At 36.4% G+C, this 21,466-nt stretch overlaps 3 protein-coding genes across 5 annotated transcripts; all 3 read left to right on the forward strand.

The window, feature by feature from the left end:
- Positions 1-6,373: 6,373 nt before the first annotated feature.
- On the forward strand, positions 6,374-8,932 carry LOC18035778 (thioredoxin reductase NTRB). The gene is made up of 2 exons (XM_006425156.2): positions 6,374-7,482; positions 8,539-8,932. The coding sequence occupies exons 1-2, from the start codon at positions 6,414-6,416 to the stop codon at positions 8,616-8,618; spliced, it is 1,149 nt and encodes a 382-aa protein (XP_006425219.1). The 5' UTR covers positions 6,374-6,413; the 3' UTR covers positions 8,619-8,932.
- Positions 8,933-11,436: 2,504 nt separating this feature from the next.
- On the forward strand, positions 11,437-15,042 carry LOC18037027 (RNA-binding protein 24). 3 transcript variants are annotated; one of them, XM_006425160.2, is made up of 8 exons: positions 11,442-12,286; positions 12,436-12,562; positions 13,038-13,143; positions 13,370-13,406; positions 13,510-13,747; positions 14,144-14,267; positions 14,353-14,438; positions 14,804-15,042. In XM_006425160.2, the coding sequence occupies exons 1-6, from the start codon at positions 12,110-12,112 to the stop codon at positions 14,206-14,208; spliced, it is 750 nt and encodes a 249-aa protein (XP_006425223.1). In that variant the 5' UTR covers positions 11,442-12,109; the 3' UTR covers positions 14,209-14,267; positions 14,353-14,438; positions 14,804-15,042. The 3 variants fall into 3 exon arrangements, with proteins under 3 accessions (XP_024036804.1, XP_006425223.1, XP_006425222.1); XM_006425159.2 differs by having other exon boundaries at positions 14,144-14,438; XM_024181036.1 differs by lacking the exons at positions 13,370-13,406; positions 14,353-14,438; positions 14,804-15,042 and having other exon boundaries at positions 11,437-12,286; positions 14,144-14,230.
- Positions 15,043-15,372: 330 nt separating this feature from the next.
- On the forward strand, positions 15,373-21,360 carry LOC18036858. Its single transcript, XM_024180208.1, has 7 exons — positions 15,373-16,054; positions 16,186-16,315; positions 16,427-16,507; positions 16,623-16,964; positions 17,590-17,756; positions 17,854-18,689; positions 19,289-21,360. Exons 1-7 carry the CDS (start codon positions 15,513-15,515, stop codon positions 20,770-20,772), a joined length of 3,582 nt encoding a protein of 1,193 aa, XP_024035976.1. The 5' UTR covers positions 15,373-15,512; the 3' UTR covers positions 20,773-21,360.
- Positions 21,361-21,466: the final 106 nt, after the last annotated feature.

Here is a 21,466-nt window from a genome sequence, read left to right on the forward strand (position 1 = left end):
TATATATTATTAATTTTTTGTTTCATAAATACTTTTTTTTTTCTACAGCAGTTATACCTTAAAAATTAAAGCACCTCAGTAACAAATAAAACCTTATTCTCCAAAATCAAAGCCGCCCCTTACAAATCTCAATATCAAAAGCTTAATCCACTAGCCATAATTCCTCATCCGCGAAAGCCACCAGCCCAAGCCTCCGTCGTCATGTCTGCAACTGTGCCGCTTGCTACTGCTCCAAAAATTCACCATCCACCTTTCAACTTTTACAAATTTGATTTTTATTTTTAGATTTTATTTTTCAATTAATAATTTAATAATTTTCTTTAGTATCTGATTTTTGTTGTTTTTGATCTAAAGTAACAAAAATCATGGAAAGAATATGATGAAATTCACATTGACTTGAGCAACTTGTTTTTAATTTTTAAATAAGGTCTTAAACTAAGAAATCGAACCAAAGCCGAATCTAAAATTTTTGATTCAGTAACGGTTCGGTCCTTATATTATTCGGTTTTTTCAAAATTAATATCAATCCAAACAGAAATGTTTAAGTCGAACTAAGTACCGATCCGAACCGAACTGATGCTCATTACTAATTTTTTTCTTTTATTTTTTAGATTTAACCAAGCAAAGTACCTGGAAATATATAAGAATCTATCTCTAGCACTCTTATTCTAATGTTCATGGATTTGAAGTTTGATTGGCTGATCAAACTCAAGTTATGATTATCAAGTTCCTTTGGGGTGTTTTGTTTTCTTGGATTCTTAATGCATCATAGGGACAATTTGGTGTAACCAAACAAGCCGATCATTACAAATCTATAACTCAAAGATTAAAAGCAAAGCAATCTTATTGTATATAAAATAGGTGTGAAAGACAAAAAAAAAAAATACATAGAACATATAAGAAAATACAAAGAAATCTACAAAAAGCATTGCATTGTTGTACGAAAATGAGAGAAAAAGATAGTGCGCTCTTGCAATGTGATGTTAGGGGATTTTTTTTTTTTTTTAATTATGATTATCCTCCAAGCATAAACATATATTGGTAAGAATTTTTCTTAAGATTGTCTTCTATCTCTAATTAAATTGACAGTCACATAAATTCATTGTAATTTGCTTCCCTATTCAGTGATTGAAAAGCATACATTTGGACCTTCAATTAATTGAATGTTGAACGTGTGTGTATACATATAATTACCAGAAACCTAGGGAATGAGAAAGATTGTTTCAAATCTTCTAAGTAATGTTTAGGCAACAATTGGCAGCAAGAACTATATCATCTCCTACACTTCCTAATGCATAATCATCAAATAAACAAACAAACAAGTCTCATCATCATCATCATCATCATCATCATCATGTTAAATCTAATTAATTAATTTATTAATTAATCTAATCTGTGAAATTATATTGTATGTAGAATAAATTAACACCGGAAATTGATTCCTTGAGATGAATTGATCGAAGTAAGTCATAGCAGGATGTAATATCAAGTTTATCAGACGACTTTGAATTCTGCATACCAACCAACAACACAAACGCGGTCAGTACGAGCATAATTTCTTTTCTGATCAGCAGCAAGCAATCGTATTAATTATTTTATTTATATAAAAATTAATATTCCATGCATTGCATTTTAATTTATTGGGAAATTAATTAATAATTCTAAAATTACTGAAAAAAAATTAAAAGAAGTGGGTCAAAATTAAAGCACATATGTAATTGGAGGAAAGACACGGCAGCTATTTCTCTGAGAGTGACTACTTCACTCGCTTCAAAGTCGTCCTTAACCAGCATATCCACCGTTTCGACTTTGAAAAATCTTTGAAAAATCTTCTCCATCGAATATAAGAACGGGGTTTTCACTAACAAAATTCGTTTTTCAACTTCAAAGAAGAAAATCAATCAAAATTAAAATAAAAATAAAAAATTGATTTCTTTTCTTTTCTTTTGTTTGCAGACAAAAAACAAGAAAATTAAGAAATCAAAAAATAAGTAATTGCTTTGCTTTGCTTTACTTGTGCCCTTATCTTCTTAATTATATAGAGCCAGCTCCCAAGTTTCTTTCACTATCTCTCTCTTTCAGAAATTTCGGCTGGGTCTACCTTTAACAGTGTTAAAATAATGTTTTCTAAGAATTTGTTCTTCTTTTTCGATAACTTCTAACTCGGCAAGTTGACCCCCCCTTGCATCTTCTATTAATATCCTAGAAGCATCGAAGAACTTGTTAGATAAAAATGGTTTTGCTTCAATGAATTTATATTATGTGAATAAAAGTATAAATTTTCAAATTAAGTTTATTTAAGTAATTTTTTTTATTAAAAATAAAATAACTTATTTAAGTTTAAATTTTTTTACTAAAAATACAATCAAATAATGACAAAATTTTAAAAAGAACTAATGGGGTTAAATAAGTATTTATAACCATTAAACTATACGACATAGGTAATAAATGAAAATTTTAAGTGAAAAGAAACATTTTCGAGTTTACTTTAATACCAAGTCTTTATTATGTATGATCTAACTTTTATTAACAATAATGTCACATTTTTTTATGAGTAATAATAATATCGCAATAACTAAAATGTGTGTCAATATCATTATAATTACTTTAGCATGCTAATTAAATGATAAAACAATCTATTAATTTTTGTCATGATAAAATAGTGGATCCTATTATAAGATCCGCTGATTTTTTTAGTATTAAACAATAACGCTACATTTACTTGTAAGTTATAAAGAAACTTACCACGCATGTTAACGGATGTGGTAAATTCATATGTCACATCATTTTAATCTGCAACCAATAAGTCAACTCATAAATGCTTGCAGACAGGAGAAACAGAATACGTGATACGTAAATTAAGTTGATATGAGGAGTGGGCTGATACAAGACTCTAGACCAAGACAGTTTTGGTTGAAGCTCAAGATTCAAGTGTCAAGCCAAGCCAAGCCGAAGCCCAAGTCCAATACCAACCGACCAAAGGGATACCTGCCAACTGCCAAGTGTTTTCAGCTCATGCTGCCGCGTGGCTAGTGGCTCCCGTTGCGAAAGTCATAGAAACACACAAACAAACGGTGCGGCGTTTAATTACCAACAATGCCGCTGACTTTTGACATTTGACTTCTGTTCCCCATTCACCCTTGTATGTTAATTATTCTCCGAAGTTAACCCAAGTCGCATCCCGCATTCGCGAGGCATTTGTACATAGTTCACCGAAAAATGGAGACGCGCTGGGCAGGTATTAATTCCCGATAACCCGATTCAAGAATTGCATCTATAATAAATTAAATAATAATACTTGTAACAACTTATTAGTTCGTAGTTGATGACCACAAATATCACGTGGCCTGGCCGGGACAAAAACATCGAAGATTAATTTCTCGTCCTATGATTTATGATTATATATTCTTATTGTTATAAAAAAATTAAAATATTTTCCAGCAAAAATAATATATACTAATTAAGCAACTATCTCTTTCTGATGATGGAGTACAGAATAACACCCACCAATCAACAACAAATCCTATTTAAAATTACAACAAAAAATAGAGAGAGAGAGAGAAAAACAAGTAGCTAGTCAAAAACTTTAACTCCTTAATTAAATATGCTTATCTACTACTTAGTATGCCACACAGCAATTACTCATTGATACCCCAATTGGTCTTTAATCTTTATTATAATATATATAACAAGACCACTTGAATTAATCATCTAATTCACTCATTAAAAAAAAAAAAACAAAAAATAGCCATCCAATTTGAAAAGTAACACTTGCAATTTTCTTTTTAATATTTATTATCATTGTCCCCACTGGGCCTACCATTACAATTATTGCATAACTTTGTCTTCTATTACATTAATCACGCAGAATTAAATTAAATAATTCACTGATAAACCCTCGGTGCAAATTCACGCGCAATATAAATATAAAAACTCTAAAGACAGCTGCAAACATGCAACACCGTTTCCAAGCCGTTTCCTGAGAAAAAGTCGCCCTTCAACTTTATGTATATGTATTTGTATACATAACTCAAAGAGTGATCAGAGACGAAAGGTAAGCTTCTTTAGTATTTAAAGAAATTATTAATTCAATTCTAGTGTTGTGCTAGCTGTGTTTTTTGGATTATAAGCTGCAAGCATATGCATATGTAAAGATGAGTCATATCACGATGAGGTACTACAACAGAATTAATAGTCATGGAAGGAGATCATCATCATCCTGCTGCAAAGGAAAAGGGTTTCGGATCAACGTCTCAAAGACAAAGAGATTTTCAGTACAAGGGTTACGTGCAAGGTTTGTGTATTTGTTCAGGCTATTAAGCAGGTGGAGATTTTCATATGGCCGAGCTTTGAAATCGCTAATACTAAGTAAGAAGGAGAAGGGCATCTTCGTCAACATCAAGAGAAATAACAGCAGCAGCAAGAGAAATTTAGTGCCGAATGTTAATAGTATGACCTCCCAGGGTCATGAATATCATCAACCATCTGTAGGCTGTAGATCAATGAGATCCTTTGGCCGCTCTAATTCTTTCTATGCGGAAGCCATTGCTGATTGCTTGGAGTTCATCAAACGATCCTCTACTCTTTCCGTCGACCAAAAACCTGCTGCGGCGTAATATGCTTGCCCACTAATGTAAATATCTATAATATATTATAGAGCTAGCTAGGTTCGTCCTAAAAATTAATTAGCTTGCAGAGTCAGTCATAATTAATGTTCCCTTTTTTTTTTTGTTTTAATTACATTTATTCAATTTGTCTGCTTCACTTGATTGAGGACACATTTGCTTTTAGATTTAGAGAGTACTGCTTGTTGTCTTTCTGTACAAATGCAGCATATATTAATATGCGCGGCCTTCTTGAGTTTAATTCGGAATGCCATTTCCCCTTGTATTATTGCTTTAGAAACGAATAATGTGCATCGTCAACATAATTTAATTTTTCTTGGGTAGTAAATAAAAAATAAAATAAAAGAGAGAAAAACAAACCTACGGCGGTGATGAAGCAGCTGCAGGGTGGCAATCTCGGGAAGGTTCAGAGTAGGTGGAATTGAAGATTCTAATTTCTAAAGTAAGGAATTTTCGACCTAACACATTGTCATTATTTGACTAATCAAACAATCAGAAGAAAAATTATTTGAAAATCGAAAGTTAAAAAGTAAAGCTTGTAACTTTAGAAGCAAGTGCCATGATAATATCTCTTGACTTCAATCCAACATGCCAAGTTACGCCTCAATGCCTGATGTTTGCCTCTTTCTTTTTCCTTTTGTATTATTTAATTAAGGGAGGTTAGGTTAGGTTGGAATAATGGAATTAACGGTCGCCCACTTTGCTGCGAATCGCTATCCGGGGTTCACACTGCTAAAGTGCTAATGGTAATCGACTTTTTCCGTCTGGGCCAAACTGACCCAATAACTTGCTGCATTACGGCTATGTGGCCCAAAATCGAACGGGGTTTTGCCGACTTTGTGATTGTGGGCGTCAACAAGATTTTGTAGGCTGGAAGCAACAAACCAATAAGCGGCTACCTTCGATGTCTGGTACAAAAATAGAAGCGAAATGGTACTTTTGACATAAAATTTAGGTGTGGGCCAAATTCAATTGGGCTCGGACTATTTTTATTTTGAGTTTGATTCGGTTCGACTTATTCAATGTAATTTATTTAGTTTTTCTTATATTTTAGCTCCTCAGTCACATTCAACCAAGAAATGAAATGTATAAAAAGTAAGGCAAGTAAAGTATTGGAATTGGAACAAAGCATGCCCACAAAGGAAGCAAAGCAAATTAAAAAAAAAGGAGTAAAAAATAAAATAATAATAATAATAATATACTTTATCCTTACTTGTGTACTTTGCATTCTATTTACACATTTAAATTGAACAATGAATAAGTGGGCAAATGAATCTTGGTTGCACAGAAACATTTTTTTCTTAGCAAAAATAGCATGATATAGATTATAATAGAAGTCCTAATAAGCTGAAATCATGGATTTTAATTATAATCTATTTATTTTTACGTCAATCAAGATTTAGCATAACTCATTTTTTCATCTCCTCATACAGAGGCATAGCCGCCGAGCAAACATCGAAGGGAAGGGAATGTTTGAAGTAATCTAACCGGTGGAGAAAAGGATGGCATATCAAAAGATATGGGAAACATTATAATTTTAGGCGTTAAGCATGTTATACACATGATGATTGATTGTGATTGATGTTGTGGCGGCAAATCTTTGCTTTGATTTGATTAAAGCATCTAGAAATTTAGAAAAGCAGACACTTTTCTCCCACCGCCTGAAGTTGGGAGCGCGTTTTGGCGCCCAGAGTCAAAGCGAAAACCAAAAATAAAACGTGTGCTGGTGGTGTGGTGTGGCCCGTGTGGGGAAAAGGAATAAATAAATTTCTTGATTTTATAAATACCATGAGTTATAGAAGCCCTAATGGTAATACTACTCTTAAGCTGAGATCACTGCTGACCAAAGCACGAACCTTTTTTGGAATTGTAACTACTTCCTCCGCCGCGGCGGCCGCTTCTTTTTCCGCAACCACCGCTCCCAAGATCAGCAACGCCATGGACGAAATACAAACCCTCAAGACCAAAGTCTGCATCATCGGCAGCGGCCCCGCCGCCCACACTGCCGCCATCTATGCCGCCCGAGCCGAGCTCAAACCCATTCTCTTCGAGGGCTGGATGGCCAATGATATTGCGCCTGGTGGCCAACTCACCACCACCTCCGACGTCGAGAATTTCCCCGGTTTTCCCCAGGGCATTCTCGGGGGCGACTTGATGGATCGCTGCCGCAACCAGTCTCTCCGTTTCGGCACCCAGATTTTTACCGAGACCGTTTCCAAAGTCGACTTCAAATCCCGCCCTTTTAAAGTTTTTACAGATTCCAAATCCGTTCTTGCTGATACTGTTATTGTCGCCACCGGCGCCGTTGCCAAAAAGTTGCAATTCCCCGGTTCAGATGCGTTCTGGAACCGTGGCATATCGGCCTGCGCAGTGTGTGATGGAGCCGCTCCGATATTTCGGGACAAACCCTTGGCCGTGATTGGTGGCGGGGATTCAGCCATGGAAGAAGCCAACTTTTTGACAAAGTACGGATCAAAAGTTTATATAATTCATAGGAGGGATAGTTTTAGAGCTTCGAAGATTATGCAAAACAGGGCACTTACGAACCCTAAGATTGATGTGATTTGGAATTCGGTTGTTATAGAGGCTTATGGAGAAGGGGATAAGAAGGTTCTGGGAGGATTGAAGGTGAAGAATTTGGTGACTGGACAGGTTTCTGATTTGAAGGTGTCTGGCTTGTTCTTTGCCATTGGACACGAGCCTGCTACTAAGTTTGTGGATGGTCAGTTGGACCTGCATTCTGATGGTTATATTATTACCAAACCTGGGACTACACACACTAGTGTCCCTGGAGTTTTTGCTGCTGGAGATGTTCAGGATAAGAAGTACAGGCAGGCTGTTACCGCCGCCGGCACTGGTTAGTTCTCTCTTACACTCACGCCCTCATGAATTTTGATATCTATTTCTAAACACTTCATTATTTATTGAGCTAAACTATGTGCACTAGAGTCTTTTGGGCTTTGGAACTTGCAAAATTCTCCCAAGTTTGACTATCACCTAATTGTATAATTTTTGAGATACTACTCTTTTTGGCATATAAGCTGAGAAATTCTCCTAAGTTTGACTACCACCTTATTGTATAACGGGATTGCCATACACAATACTAATCCAATGAAATTTGTATTTTGGCTCCATCTTTTGGTACTCATTTATTTGTTATACTTTATCATTTCACTTGTCCTGGTTGAGCTTAAACTCAAGCAAACCTCCATCTGGCTAGATTAGGTTTAAAATTTGTGCAAGTCCAGGTCCAGGTATCAGTTTTGTTCGACAACTTTTGATTATGCAATCAAATGGGTTGTTTTGCTTAGCCTAGGCTCTGCTCGCTTCATTAGTCTGGCTGAGGTGAGATGGGCTTTAGCTTGATTGATGATCTTTAACCTTAGAGATTCCATGTATAGCATGAGCCTTGAAGGCAACCTCTATTCATTAATTGAGGTCATACTTTTTGCGTGGCCTATAGAGAGGTTGGTGATACTTTTTGCTAATGGATAAATAATTTGACAGAACTTGACGATCTTCAGTCATGTATAAAAGTTGACATCATCTGCACTTCACGAATAATCATAGTATGATTACTTTGGTGGCGGTATACTATGGGACTCAGAACTTATGTAGGATTTTTAGATGGTAGAATACATGGGTGGTTACCTAAAATAAAACAAGTGGAACTGAAACTTGTTTTCTCTTCATTTCTATTCAGTTGATGGCGCATATAAGTCATTGTTGTTGATGACTCACTGTGTAGCACATCATATCTACCGTCATTGTATTGTATGCCATCTAAGATTGTGCTCTGAGTTAACATACTAAATGCAAACTTATCGTGGTCAGTATGGAAAATCATCTTTACAATTGAGTACCTTGTGTTGGTTAAGCTTTCTGAAGACTTTGAAATCTTTTGTTTTTGCAGGGTGCATGGCAGCCTTGGAAGCTGAGCATTACTTGCAAGAGATAGGATCTCACGAGGATAAGAGTGAATCTTCACTGTAGGATAATGGCAGGGCTGGGATATGATGAAAGCAGAATAGTCTACATGCAAACTTGATCTAAATCTACCTCTGAATGAAGAAGGCCTTTTCTCGACCAATTCAAGTGATGAATCAGTACTGTCTTGGTGACTTATTTATTGGCTTCCAATAGTTGGTTGGAAAAACTAATTGGATAAGGAATTTGTTTTAAGTTGGTATTAGTGCTGCATTTTAGAATGTAATTGTTGGTTGGAATTTTTTAAGAATATATTATTCTTTACCTTATTGTCATCATAAATCTATTGATATTTAACAATTAGAAATTTCCTAGATGAAGCCTGGTATGACATTGTTAAGATTTCAACCATTAATAATATTGGAGGGCCATCTACTACTGGCAGACTCGCCCAAATCTTCTCATAAAAACTTACTCGTATGAGATGATTTGCTACTTCAAACTAAAACTTGCTGTAGCTTGTGGGTAGATTTGATATTGAGAAAATTCCGCTGGATATCCATGTCGGTATCTATCAACTTGCATTCTTTTTATTTTAATTATTTATGATTTTAATTTTAATCATAAAAGTTAGAAAATTTTAATGATAAATATATATAGGTTAAAGTCTTAATTCTTAAAGATAGTTTGTAAAGGAAAACACAAAGTTTACATGGTTTGGCCTTTGGCCTACATTTACGGGAGCAATTAATCATCAATCTACTATATAAATAAGAGATTACATAAGATTTCACGTTATACAAGATGAATAACATAAGTTAGATAGATAGATAGAGATAAAGATGAAGATAGTGAATAAAGATATGGAGAGTGATAATATGGTGAAGAGGATGGATGATAAATGTGGAAAATATAAATGGTCTTCTAAAAATGAAGAAGTGGGCGATGATCTAAAAGATGAAGAAAAAGAGAGTGTGAGAGAGAGACAAGAGGAGAGGAGAGGAGGAGAGGAGATGATGCCATGTCCTAATGTGAAAAAATATTTATAAATTCTAGTAATAAGAAGAATGCATAAAAGTTATGGCTGAATGTCATCTCTAATAAGGGGATATTTTTAGAGGTATGTGTCATATTTAAGGAAAAAATGATAAGGATATTCATTTTGTACTAGGTTATCTTTTCTCATAAATATCTTAAAGTATCCAACCATGACCATTAATTTCCAGCCTAAACAATGTAGTGAATTATTCCAAATGATATTTTTATGTATTTTATCAATTTCATCCTTATTATTGTCCATGTGTCATTCATTTGTTAGTCTAAAGTATAATTCCAAATATGTATATAATAAGCCTTTAATTAGTAGACATTTTATAATTTTCAAGTTTAATATTACTAATATTTTGTTTTAACTTTATTATTATTATTATTATTTTACTTTACTTTAATGACTTGAAATTAATTATTACTTACTAAAGTTGGATTTTTATTTGTTTAATTTATTGTACACGATAGTTGTATAAAATTTTTACTTACTAATATTATTGATAATACTTATATAATAATACTTATATATTGATTAAAAGATGAAGTAACACATTGATATTAGTGACGATAACTTGCCTACTACAGAAATATTTTGTATTAAATTAATATATCTTGTGAATTGTTTTAATGTTGAATTTTAATTTCTTATCTACATTGATAAATTTAGAATTGAGTATTATATGTGGATTTTTAGGCTGTTATTATAAATTTATAGTTTGAATTATATAATTTAAGTTTTTATATATTATTAAAGTCATTGTTTTAATATTTACAATTTTAAATGATAAAACCTAAAAAAAAAAAATCCGCTGTCGATTGTAGGTAGATTTAGTAATTGCTAAACTCGCAACAGGCAAATTGTTTTTTAAATAAAAAAATAAAACCCGTTGCAGATTATAAATAGGTTTGATGATTTAATTTTTTTGTGGATACAGAGTTTGGTAACAGTAAATTCGTAGTGAGTAGTACCCATGGGCATCCCTACCTGGATTGCATGGCTAAGTTCAATGATGAAACTGACGACAATGGGGGGGGGGGGGGGGGGAGGGGGAGTGGTCTCGTTTACACATCCTCACACGAAAATATGAATATATAATCATTCCGACGATGACCATCACGAGCCAGGTGTCTATATATATATATATATATAATGTTCTCGAATCAGTTTTTAATTTGTATGATCCTATTAGTTGTGTGATGATTACGTTTAAAAATTGAACAAACTTAGTTTGTATTCCGCCGCATTTTTTTGGGATTTAGGTCAAGAATTAGTTTTCCCATTCAAATGTTATGCAAATACTGTATTGGTTGGGAGTTTGGGGCGTCTCCTCCTGGTCCAAGTAAGCATCAACACATGGGACGGGCCAAGCCCATTTCATATAACCAGCGCATTAGCATTATGGATCTTGCTAAAGTCTATGGTGGAGTTCAAGGGAAACATATTTTGAGCTTAACCAGCAAATAATGAAAGGTAGTGGCTCAAAATTATCATAAGTCGACTTCCACTTTTGAATTCAGCATTAGCTTGCTAGCCATACGAAAAAGAAGAAAGTTGCCATATCTCAATCAAATGAATAATGATGTAATAAAAATGGTTGGACCAAAATTGAATACAAACCAGCCCAGTGTACCAGTTGCTATGTTTGAGATATAGGCCCAATCGGCAGTGATTGAGTTGATGTTGGGCCCAATTTGAATACGAGAAGAGATTAGAAATGACAGAAGAAGTAGGTGTGTGTGTTGTATGGATGCGGAAAAGGAGAGGAAGAAAAAGCCTAAGTGAGAATGATGTTTGTTGAGTGTTGGCAAAGGAAATGTCTGACAGCCCACACACTCGTTTAGTCCTTCTTTCCGAATTGAATGTCTCTTTCGCGATAAAGTACAGGAGGCAGGCAGGAAGCTTAGCTATTAGCTTATTTATTTTGGACACCTTCAACTATCCTTTATCTTTTACTATTAAATTTTTTTTCCCCTTTTTTATTACATCGCGATTCATTTTGATTGATTGTAACTATTCACACACACACAACACAATCACAGCGTATGTCCATTTCTCCTGCAACCCGACTGCAGAATTTGTCCCTTATGATTGAGAGATTATTATCAATAATAACTAAATACAAGAAGCAAATTAACTTCTTCTTCTTTTTTCCTTAATAATAAAAAATAGATAAAAGCAGAGAATCTTTTTGATGGGAGGGGAGGGTAATTCCGAAACTTGTAGTTTTTTCTTCCTTTCTTTTAACTTTGAAGTTAAAATTTATAATTAATTAATTTTGTTAACTACTATTATCACCAACAGTTAAGTTAAACTAATATGCTGTTGAGTTTCAAAATTCCAAGTGAGATGAAAGCGCTTCTTCTTGTATTGTATTGTATTATTATATTGTATGTGTGTATAAATAAAGGCTAACAAGAAGAAGAAGCAATTATAAGTTAAAAAGTTAAAAAGGAAGGAAGCTGAAAGCAATCGCTTTTAAGTTTTAACTGTTTTGGTGGGCTTGATCTTGATGGCTGGTGCGTATGGAGCAGAAGCAGACAGCGCAAACCGGAAGTTATTCGTTGGAGGGTTGGCGTGGGAGACCAACAGCGACACTCTCCGCACTTACTTTGAGCAGTTTGGGGACATTCTTGAAGCCGTCGTTATCACTCACAAGAACACCGGCCGTTCCAAAGGCTACGGTTTTGTATGCACCTTCTTTCTTATTTGTGATTTGTCACACTTTTATGCAAAGCTAGCTGCGATTACTTTGATGGCATGATGCTAACACTATTAGTTTGTTTTTTTTTTTTGTTTTTTTTTATTTGCTGTGATTCTTTCTTTTTCCAATTTTAGGTGACATTTCGTGATCCGGGGTCAGCTCTGAGAGCTTGTGCCAACCCAAGTCCTATGATTGGTGGGCGTAAAGCTAATTGTAATCTTGCTCATTTAGGCCGAACTCGACCAGATCTGCCCTCTTTTGGTATCTTTCTTCCATTTCTTGAGATTTTTTTCCCCTTTTCAATTTTTTTTCATTAATCTGTACGAGAACCCTAATGCTCACTTGTAATTGCTCTTCTGTGGTCCATGATGTATGGTTACTTCATCACAACTCAGTGTTTAATATAGAATATTGCAAGTGTTTTAGAAATGGATAGGAATCTGTGTAAAGCTGGCTCAGAGTGGCTGCATCCAAATCCTATAAGGATACAGGTTTTATTCATTATTATTATTATTATTTTCACTTCTGGGTGTTCTTTAAAATGTCCTATACTGTGTACATTACAATTACAAAGTGGCTGCAATGGTTAGGGGAGTGAACCCTATATTGTATACATATTGCTGTTGTGGGGGGCACAAATTAGTCTTAGAGATCAAGAATGACTCTTGTGTTGTGCCTCCGTCAACCTCTATGTTCTGTGTTCCTTGTTTCTAAAATTTCAATGTCTCTTTTGTAGGGCATCCAAGGCCATCATCTGCAGCCCCTCTCTTTGGAAGTCCTGGTCACCACCAACCGGTTTCTTACAATTATCAATCTGCGTTTATGCATCCGCATCCTTATTGGTGAGTTGGATGTTCTAGTCAAACATTTTTCTATGGCCTTTTAAGCCCACTGGGTCTGTTGAGATAAAATTGTTATTCTGCTTTGAAGTACAAAAGGAGCCAACTGATATAATTTAATACTCTATTGATGTTTCCAGGTGCTAACTGCTTCAAAACTTTTGTCCTTATAGTACAATAACTTTTGTCCTTTTGCTCTCTGGACGTTCATTCAATTTCTTTTATGCAGGTATACAGCATATGCACCTGGATATTTCAACCCGCAGGTCAATATCCATAATATAGTTCTATTGATGTGCATGGTTACTAGGACTACAAAATTATGCCAACTAGCCTGCTAATCTGCTTTGATTAATTGTTCTTTTACAGGGTCTCTACAATCCTTATGTGGGTCAGCATTACCTTCCACTTTATGGGGCCCCAGGAACAGTTAACTCTGGTATGTACTCACACGGACAACTGGGTCATCACTTTCCTGGCGGTCATGACAACACAGTGGTTCGTGGCTATGGGATGCTGGGTCATCATATTGTGCCGTATGGTGGGCCTAATGACAATGGATTGACCTCAGCTGCATTTCCCATGATTCAACCGCCACATACTGCAGGTAATAATCTCTTCCTAAGAAGCCTTTCATGCTCGTCTATGAAGTTGGGGCGTACTGGACTCTAAATGTCAATTTGTGATGCTATTGTAGATCAAATTGGCAATACTGTGATGCATACATGATACTGTAAAAGCATAGCAATACAACTTCACATAAGACAATGTGTTGGTAAAGCAATATTGTTCTTCTGAAAAAATCTTCTAGCAAATTATACAAATAGCTATTATGCTGAGATCTTATTACGTACACATTGTATCCAATATTCCAATGGCTATTTGCTTTAGACTTTGTTGTTTGTATTTGTATGAGTGAAATCCAGGCTATGGAATATGAGGCCTAACCATGTAATTTCTTATGTAAAAATAGGTGTTAAGATCATTTCCTTGCTTTTTACAGGAGTATCTGACAACTTTAGGACAGGCTCAGATAACAACTCACCTGCTTTCTCCTCCAATCGCTAGCAGTACTGAACTGGCCACAAGGAAGGTCTAATGGTAGACTAGAACATTCACATCTTGAGGTGGAAACTGCCATTTTACCTACCTCGTCTATGTGATTTCTCTGTACATCTTATATTCAGTATTTAGGTAACCCATGAACTGCAGCTGGACAAAGAGCAACGCACTGTTACATGAGTTTAGGCTTCAACTATATCCTCACAATTTATTGGCTTTGCTTTCTGATTCTGGAGGTAGGTTTCTATAATGTCCTGTTTTGTATTTATGTCTCCATGAAATAAAGGCTCTGCATGTTTAAATGCTATGTGTGATTGATGATATATTTAGTTAGAATGGAAAAAGTCAATTAGCCATGGACGCTTCATCTGTAACTGAGACTTTACCGAGGGAAAAAAAAGAGTTTAAATTTTAGATATTTGTTTGTGTGTGTTTGTTAGAGTTTTTATTTACTACTTACTGGAAAGGCATTCACAAGAAATTGTGAACATAAGAGATAGTTATTTGCATCAGCATGCTGTCTTATTCCCAATTGTTGGTTACACCACGCCTCCAATCATAGAGCTATGAATGAACTTTCTTTGTTTTTAAAACATTGCAGGTCATCATCTTTAGTCTTGGTTAACAATGAAGAAACAGTTGTACATACATTGTTGTCAAAGTCACTGGAGCGGTTGGGAGGAGCTCATTCGAGGATGTTTTGCTGCAGCCATGAATGTCAGTCATGTGGATTTACTTGTAAATAATAATGTCTTAAAGCCTTTGATCTTTGATGTGATGTGATTGATGCCATGTAAATAACTTGTCATTAATCAACCATTCATTAATATTCTTGGATAATTTTTATCTGATAATCACATCACAGGTATCGTGCGAAACAATATATATATATATATTTGAATTTTTGAGTAAAGGCTTAAAAGAGTGTGGCGGAGGGAAAGCAACTGATATACACTCGATGTTCTTTGATTCACAAACAGAACGGTAGTGATCAGAATTTGCATGAACTTGAATAAAAAGTTGCAGCAGAAATGAATTTGTGACGTTGCTTTCTTTCTTTCTACTGACTGATGGTAAATTTAAAATTTAAAGGATAAGAAAGACGTAACATACGAAAAGGCACATACGTACCGATCCATTAACCACAGCCATACAGCTTTGTACTTTGTACCCAGTTAGTAGAGGAAGAGGGGCATAGAGTCTGATATGGGTCGAGTCCATAAAGAAAGAGAAAGCCTGGCCCAACCGGGATTGTATTATCGACTCGGATTGAAGCTTTGAAACAAAGTCAGAACTGAGAAGAAGAAGAAATGGAAGAGTACCCAGAAGAATGGCGGACACCGCCGGTGTGTTTAATATCAGTGGTGGGATTGGCAGAGCATGAGCATCACCGCTTGATCTCAACACACTTGCTCTCTGAGCAGCCACCTACCAATACTTTAGCCTTGCCCGACTTGTCTAAACTCCTCCACCTTTTATCCAAAAAACCAAAGCAACCACCCGATGCCACGTCATCTTCTTCACCCGCTGCCGGGATACTCAAGCGCGATTGGCTAATGAAACATCGCACCAGAGTCCCTTCCGTTGTGGCCGCTCTTTTTAGTTTCGATCAGGTCTACGGAGATCCTGCTCAGTGGCTTCAGGTCTGCTCCGATCTCGATCTTCTTAAGGCCGCTATTAAGCCCAGGAATATCAAATTGGTTGTCGTCGTTGTTAACGATACACTTAGCGATCATAATGACGTTTATGAAGAGCGCTTTATTGCTCTTCGTAAGCGCGCCGAACTTGATTCCAAATACATTCTTACTTTTAATCCCAACACCGCTTCCGATCTTCAAATTTCTCTTAACAGGTTACATTTTTCTATTTTCTTTTCTTTTCTTTTCTTTTTTGTTCGGTTGATTGATTGATTTCTTTCATTTACATCTTATTGAGAGATTCAGCAATCGACATTTCTTTCTTTCTTTCTTTGTTTCAATCAAGGCTGGCGAGCATATTTGGGGAGTTGTCTCTTGCTTATTACAGAGATGAAGGAAGAAGAATTAAAACCCGTGTAGAAAAGAAGACCCTCAATGTCAATTCTATTGACTTGAATATTCGCTATTGCTTTAAAGTATGCAGTATAACTTGCAAGTTTAGACAACAGTTCCCCCTCTTTTCATTTTTCTCATCTGTTATTGTGTTTCAATCACACATTTCTTATCCAATTACTTTGATTTCCTAGGTTGCTGTATACGCTGAATTTCGAAGAGATTGGGTTGAAGCTTTGAGGTTTTATGAGGATGCTTATCATATGCTGCGGGAGGTATTTTCTTCTTATATACGTACTCTTTTCGCTATCTCTTTTATCTGTTATTTTGTTACTCAACCTACTTAGTCATTGTCATTTTCTTATGCTTATACTTGATTTCTGCGTTCAGATGATTGGAACATCAACAAGGCTGCCGCCAATTCAACGGTTGGTTGAGATTAAAACTATCGCCGAGTTATTGCATTTTAAAATATCAACCGTGTTATTACATGGTGGAAAGCTCAAAGAAGCAATTACATGGTTCCATCAGCACAATGCTTCGTACAAGAAGCTGGTCGGTGCACCTGAAGTTGTTTTCCTTCACTGGGAATGGTTAAGCAGACAATTTTTGGTATTTGCTGAGTTACTGGATACAAGCTCTGTGCCAGCTCAAAGCATTTCATCCCTAGTTTTAGCCACTGCGGATAGACCTTTGACCGAGTTGGAATTTCATCCATCTTATTACTATCAGGTCTTCTTTACCTTCTCGCATGTTGGAGATTTTATTTATTAGTATTATACTTAGCCTGAAAATCACCTTCTCTTGAAATGCTATATACCATGCAGTCTGTTTTATTGTTCTCTCACCCTTTCCATTTAGAGTGTGTGCTAATATGACTTTTGCCAACATTACATTTAAATGTACTTACAATAGAAGGAAATAAAATAAAATATGAGCCTGAATTTTCATATATTGACCATTTCATTAATTGCTATCCCATGTACTGATACCATAACATGTGTGATATTCGCTCAACAACATCGAATCATACACAATGCTGCCCTCCTAGATTCTCGAAAAGTTATATTAATGGCTTAAACGTAAAATTTAAAATATTCCTTAGCTGTCTGCAGCTCTCCTTGTGTAGTATCTTCAGAACTACTCTGCATCAGTGAACGTTTAGATTTGTAGAATGCTTTGATTTTTTTGACCTACCATATTGATAGTATGAATAATCATACTCCAAGTGCTTTTTTTTATCTGCATACTACTTCATGTGCCATTCAGAACTATCATTTAGAAGTCCATGTAATATTTTTCCTTAACAAATTATACTTGTTAATGAGCTAAATCATAACAATTAGTCTTAAAACAGTTAGCTGCACATTACTTGAAGGAGAAAAGATCATCATTGGAAATTGCTTTGTCGATGTCAGAATCCGCGTCTGAGCTTGACAGCAGTGCTGATTCTGTAGCACCTTCGGTGTATATTGGTCAATTTGGTCGATTACTTGAGCAAGGGGATACTGTTACTATGCTGCCGTATGTCATAACATTTGAATGTGTTGAACATTACTGTCAATTGTATCATTTCTTTTATTTACAAATCAATGCCTTTTACTTTCATCTCATTTTGCAGTCTTACAGATGAAGATTACACCCGCTATGTTATTGCAGAAGGGAAAAGGTTTCAAGATACCTATGAAATTCTTGCTCTGCTAAAAAAATCTTGTGAATCATATGGTAATCATAAAGCTCGAAGGATGGGCTCTTTTTGTGGATTCCAGATGGCTGTTGAGTATTTTGCTTTGGGTGATTTCAATAATGCGAAACAACTTTTTGATGGTGTTGCAAATCAATATAGGCAAGAGGGGTGGGTTACCTTATTGTGGGAGGTCTTGGGTTACCTAAGAGAATGCTCAAGGAAACAAGGCATAGTTAGAGATTTTGTAGAATGCTCGTTGGAGATGGCTGCCTTGCCAGTGTCATCTGGTACAGATGCGCAGCCTTTTAGTTTTAAAGAATGTGGTCCAGCTGGGCCCCCTACTCTCTCACAGAGAGAAATTATACACAAAGAAGTTTTTGAGCTTGTCAGCAGGGAAGTAGGGCTGGTGTCAGTTGAAGACAATAACTGTATCAAAATAAGTAGAGATAATCCTCTCCATCTTGAGGTTGATCTTGTTAGTCCCCTTAGATTAGTAATTCTTGCTTCAGTCACTTTTCATGAACAAATAATCAAGCCCGGTGTATCCACCTTGATTACGGTGTCACTTCTATCACAATTACCCCTTACTGTCGAGATCAATCAATTAGAAATCCAGTTCAATCAATCTGAGTGCAATTTTGTCATCATAAATGCTCAGAGACCTTTATTAGCCGCAACGAATGATGGTCTACAGGTTCATCGAGCAGAGAGTACACCTTTGATACTTATTACTAACAGATGGCTACGCTTGACGTATGAAATTAAATCCGGTAAGTAAGGTGTTCGTTTCTGCACCGTCTCGTTTTATTTTATTTTTTTGTGGAATAATTCTTTAGGTACAGTTTGACACACGCAGAGTTCCTTATATCAACAAAAATTGTTTAACCTGGCAAGTCTTAAATTTACTGATTGCATAAGCTGATTCATGCCAGTCAGATCTAGTTCTGTTGGGGTTTACACTCAAAAAGTCTGATAAGCCCTCGAAATCAAAATTTCATGATATGATGTGTTCTCCAGCTCTGATACTCAGTTGGCAATAAATAATAGCAATTAGAATCTTGGGTTGGTGGCTGCCAGGTTTATATTTTCTATTATCAGGTCGTTTTCATGTCATGCAAGCAAATGCTTTTAACCAGGATTCACGAGTCCTAAACCTGCTTCTTCCAGAAATTTGACCGTTGAATTGGCACACCTATTTGCCAAGTTGACCTAAGATCCTGGTGTTAAGGCAAAGCTCGATATTCAAATGTTGAGTCATTCCTGGCATGCACTGGAATTTCCAGTGCTAGTAGTACTGCAGTAATTCTGTTTTTTTTTTTCCATCATGTATCACTTTATTTTGTCTAAGATAACTTTTGAATTTATCCAGAACAAAGTGGAAAGCTTGAATGCATCTCTGTAATTGCAAAAATGGGGCCACACTTCACAATCTGTTGCAGAGCTGAAAGTCCTGCTTCAATGGAGGATTTACCTCTTTGGAAATTTGAAGACCGTGTGGAGACTTTTCCAACCAAGGATCCTGCTCTTGCATTCTCTGGTCAAAAGGCTACCCATGTTGAAGAACCTGACCCACAAGTAGATGTTGATTTAGGTGCCTCTGGCCCTGCATTGGTTGGTGAGAGCTTCATGATACCTGTTACTGTGGCATCGAGAGGCCATGACATCTACTCTGGTGAGTTGAAGATCAATCTGGTGGACGTAAAAGGAGGTGGCTTGTTCAGTCCAAGGGAAACTGAGGCATCCTCAATGGAAAGTCATCACGTTGAACTTCTTGGCATTGTTGGGCCAGAAGAGGAAGAGTTGGGTCCCGGCGAAATTGAGAAAATTCAGCAATCTTTTGGATTGGTTTCTATTCCATTCCTAAAAAGTGGAGAGTCATGGTCCTGCAAGCTAGAAATCAAGTGGCATAGACCCAAACCAGTTATGCTTTTCGTGTCTTTGGGTTATTCACCACTTAACAATGAATCAACCGCACAGAAGGTCCATGTCCACAAGAGCTTGCAAATTGAAGGAATGGCTGCCATTGCCGTAGGCCATCGCTTTATGCTTCCTTTCCGCCGGGATCCATTGTTGCTCTCAAGGATCAAGCCAGTCTCTGATTCTGAGCAGTTAGCATCACTTCCCCTGAATGAAACAAGTCTGCTTATTGTCTCTGCCAAGAACTGCACTGAGGTCTCATTGCAGTTACAATCAGTGGCTATTGACAATGAGGATGGCGACAGTGAAAGGGTATGTTCTGTGCAACATGGAGGCGAAAATCTTTCAGGCCCTTCCCTTCTCATGCCAGGTGAAGAGTTCAAGAAGGTATTCACAATTGTTCCCAAAGTTGAATCTTCGAAGCTCGGGCTGGGAACAGTGTGTCTGAGATGGAGGAGGGACTGTGGGATTGATGACCATTCTGGTTCTTGCGAAACAGAAGCTTGGGTTGTGACTAAACATAAACTACCTGATGTTGAAGTGGAGTTATCACCTTTAGTTGTGAGCTTGGAATGTCCTCCTTATGCTGTCCTTGGAGAACCCTTCACATACACGATTAAAATTTGGAATCAGACTAAGTTGCTTCAAGAGGTCAAGTTCTGTGTGGCAGATGCACAAAGTTTTGTGTTGTCTGGGGTTCACAATGACACAGTGTTTGTTCTTCCAAAATCCAAGCACATCCTCTGTTACAAAGTTGTGCCACTTGGTTCAGGTTTGCTGCAGCTACCCAAAGTTACTGTGATCTCGGTTAGGTATTCAGCCGAGTTTCAAGCATCTAATACTGCATCTACTGTGTTTGTTTTTCCTTCGAAGCCTGATTTTAAGGTGGCGGCGGATGTTGGAAAGAGAGAGATGGAATCTATTGCAAGTGAATAAATACTGTCCTTGTATTATATACATTTTTTTTAAAATAAAAAATTATTAATGATTTACTTTTTGCTATTATTAATATCGGCTTTGAATTGGTGTGGCTGGTTTATTGCTGCTGGCTGGTGTGAATGTATGGGGTAGGGGATATGTTGGTGACTAAAGCAACGATGTACTGGGGAGGAGATTCATTCATTCAGAAAGTCTGAGATCGGTCTGAGTCGTCTGACACTGAAGCTATCCAACCAAATAGACACACTCACTGATCCATTTCAGGTTGGATCTGGATCTGGATCTGGGTTGTATTGTATAGTTGCTTGCATTTAATTGAGGAAATGGTAGTGCATCTCGGTTCTCGTCGATTTTGGGTTGGTTTGGTTTGTCAGGATGAGGTTAATTTAATGAGAATTATTTATACTATGGTTATATGGATTTGTTATTTGTATCAGCAAATAATAGACAAATCATCTTGTTGTAAAAGTACAATGGTGGAAACAAAGTGCTGTCAACGTGGATGACTGGAGTAGATTTCTTAGGGTAGGTTTATAGGTTGTGCCTCAGTAGATTTAATCTAAATTATCCCGGTAAATTATAATATACATGAAATAAACCAAAGCAAAGGTAGAGATGACACCGAAATCAAATCAATGTATTCCTATTCTCCTTTCAATCGCCCAGCCCGCCCGGGGGGAGGGGGGGGGGG

This window comes from Citrus clementina, unplaced genomic scaffold (genome assembly GCF_000493195.1).
Source record: "Citrus clementina cultivar Clemenules unplaced genomic scaffold, Citrus_clementina_v1.0 scaffold_7, whole genome shotgun sequence".
Lineage (NCBI taxonomy): Eukaryota > Viridiplantae > Streptophyta > Magnoliopsida > Sapindales > Rutaceae > Citrus > Citrus x clementina.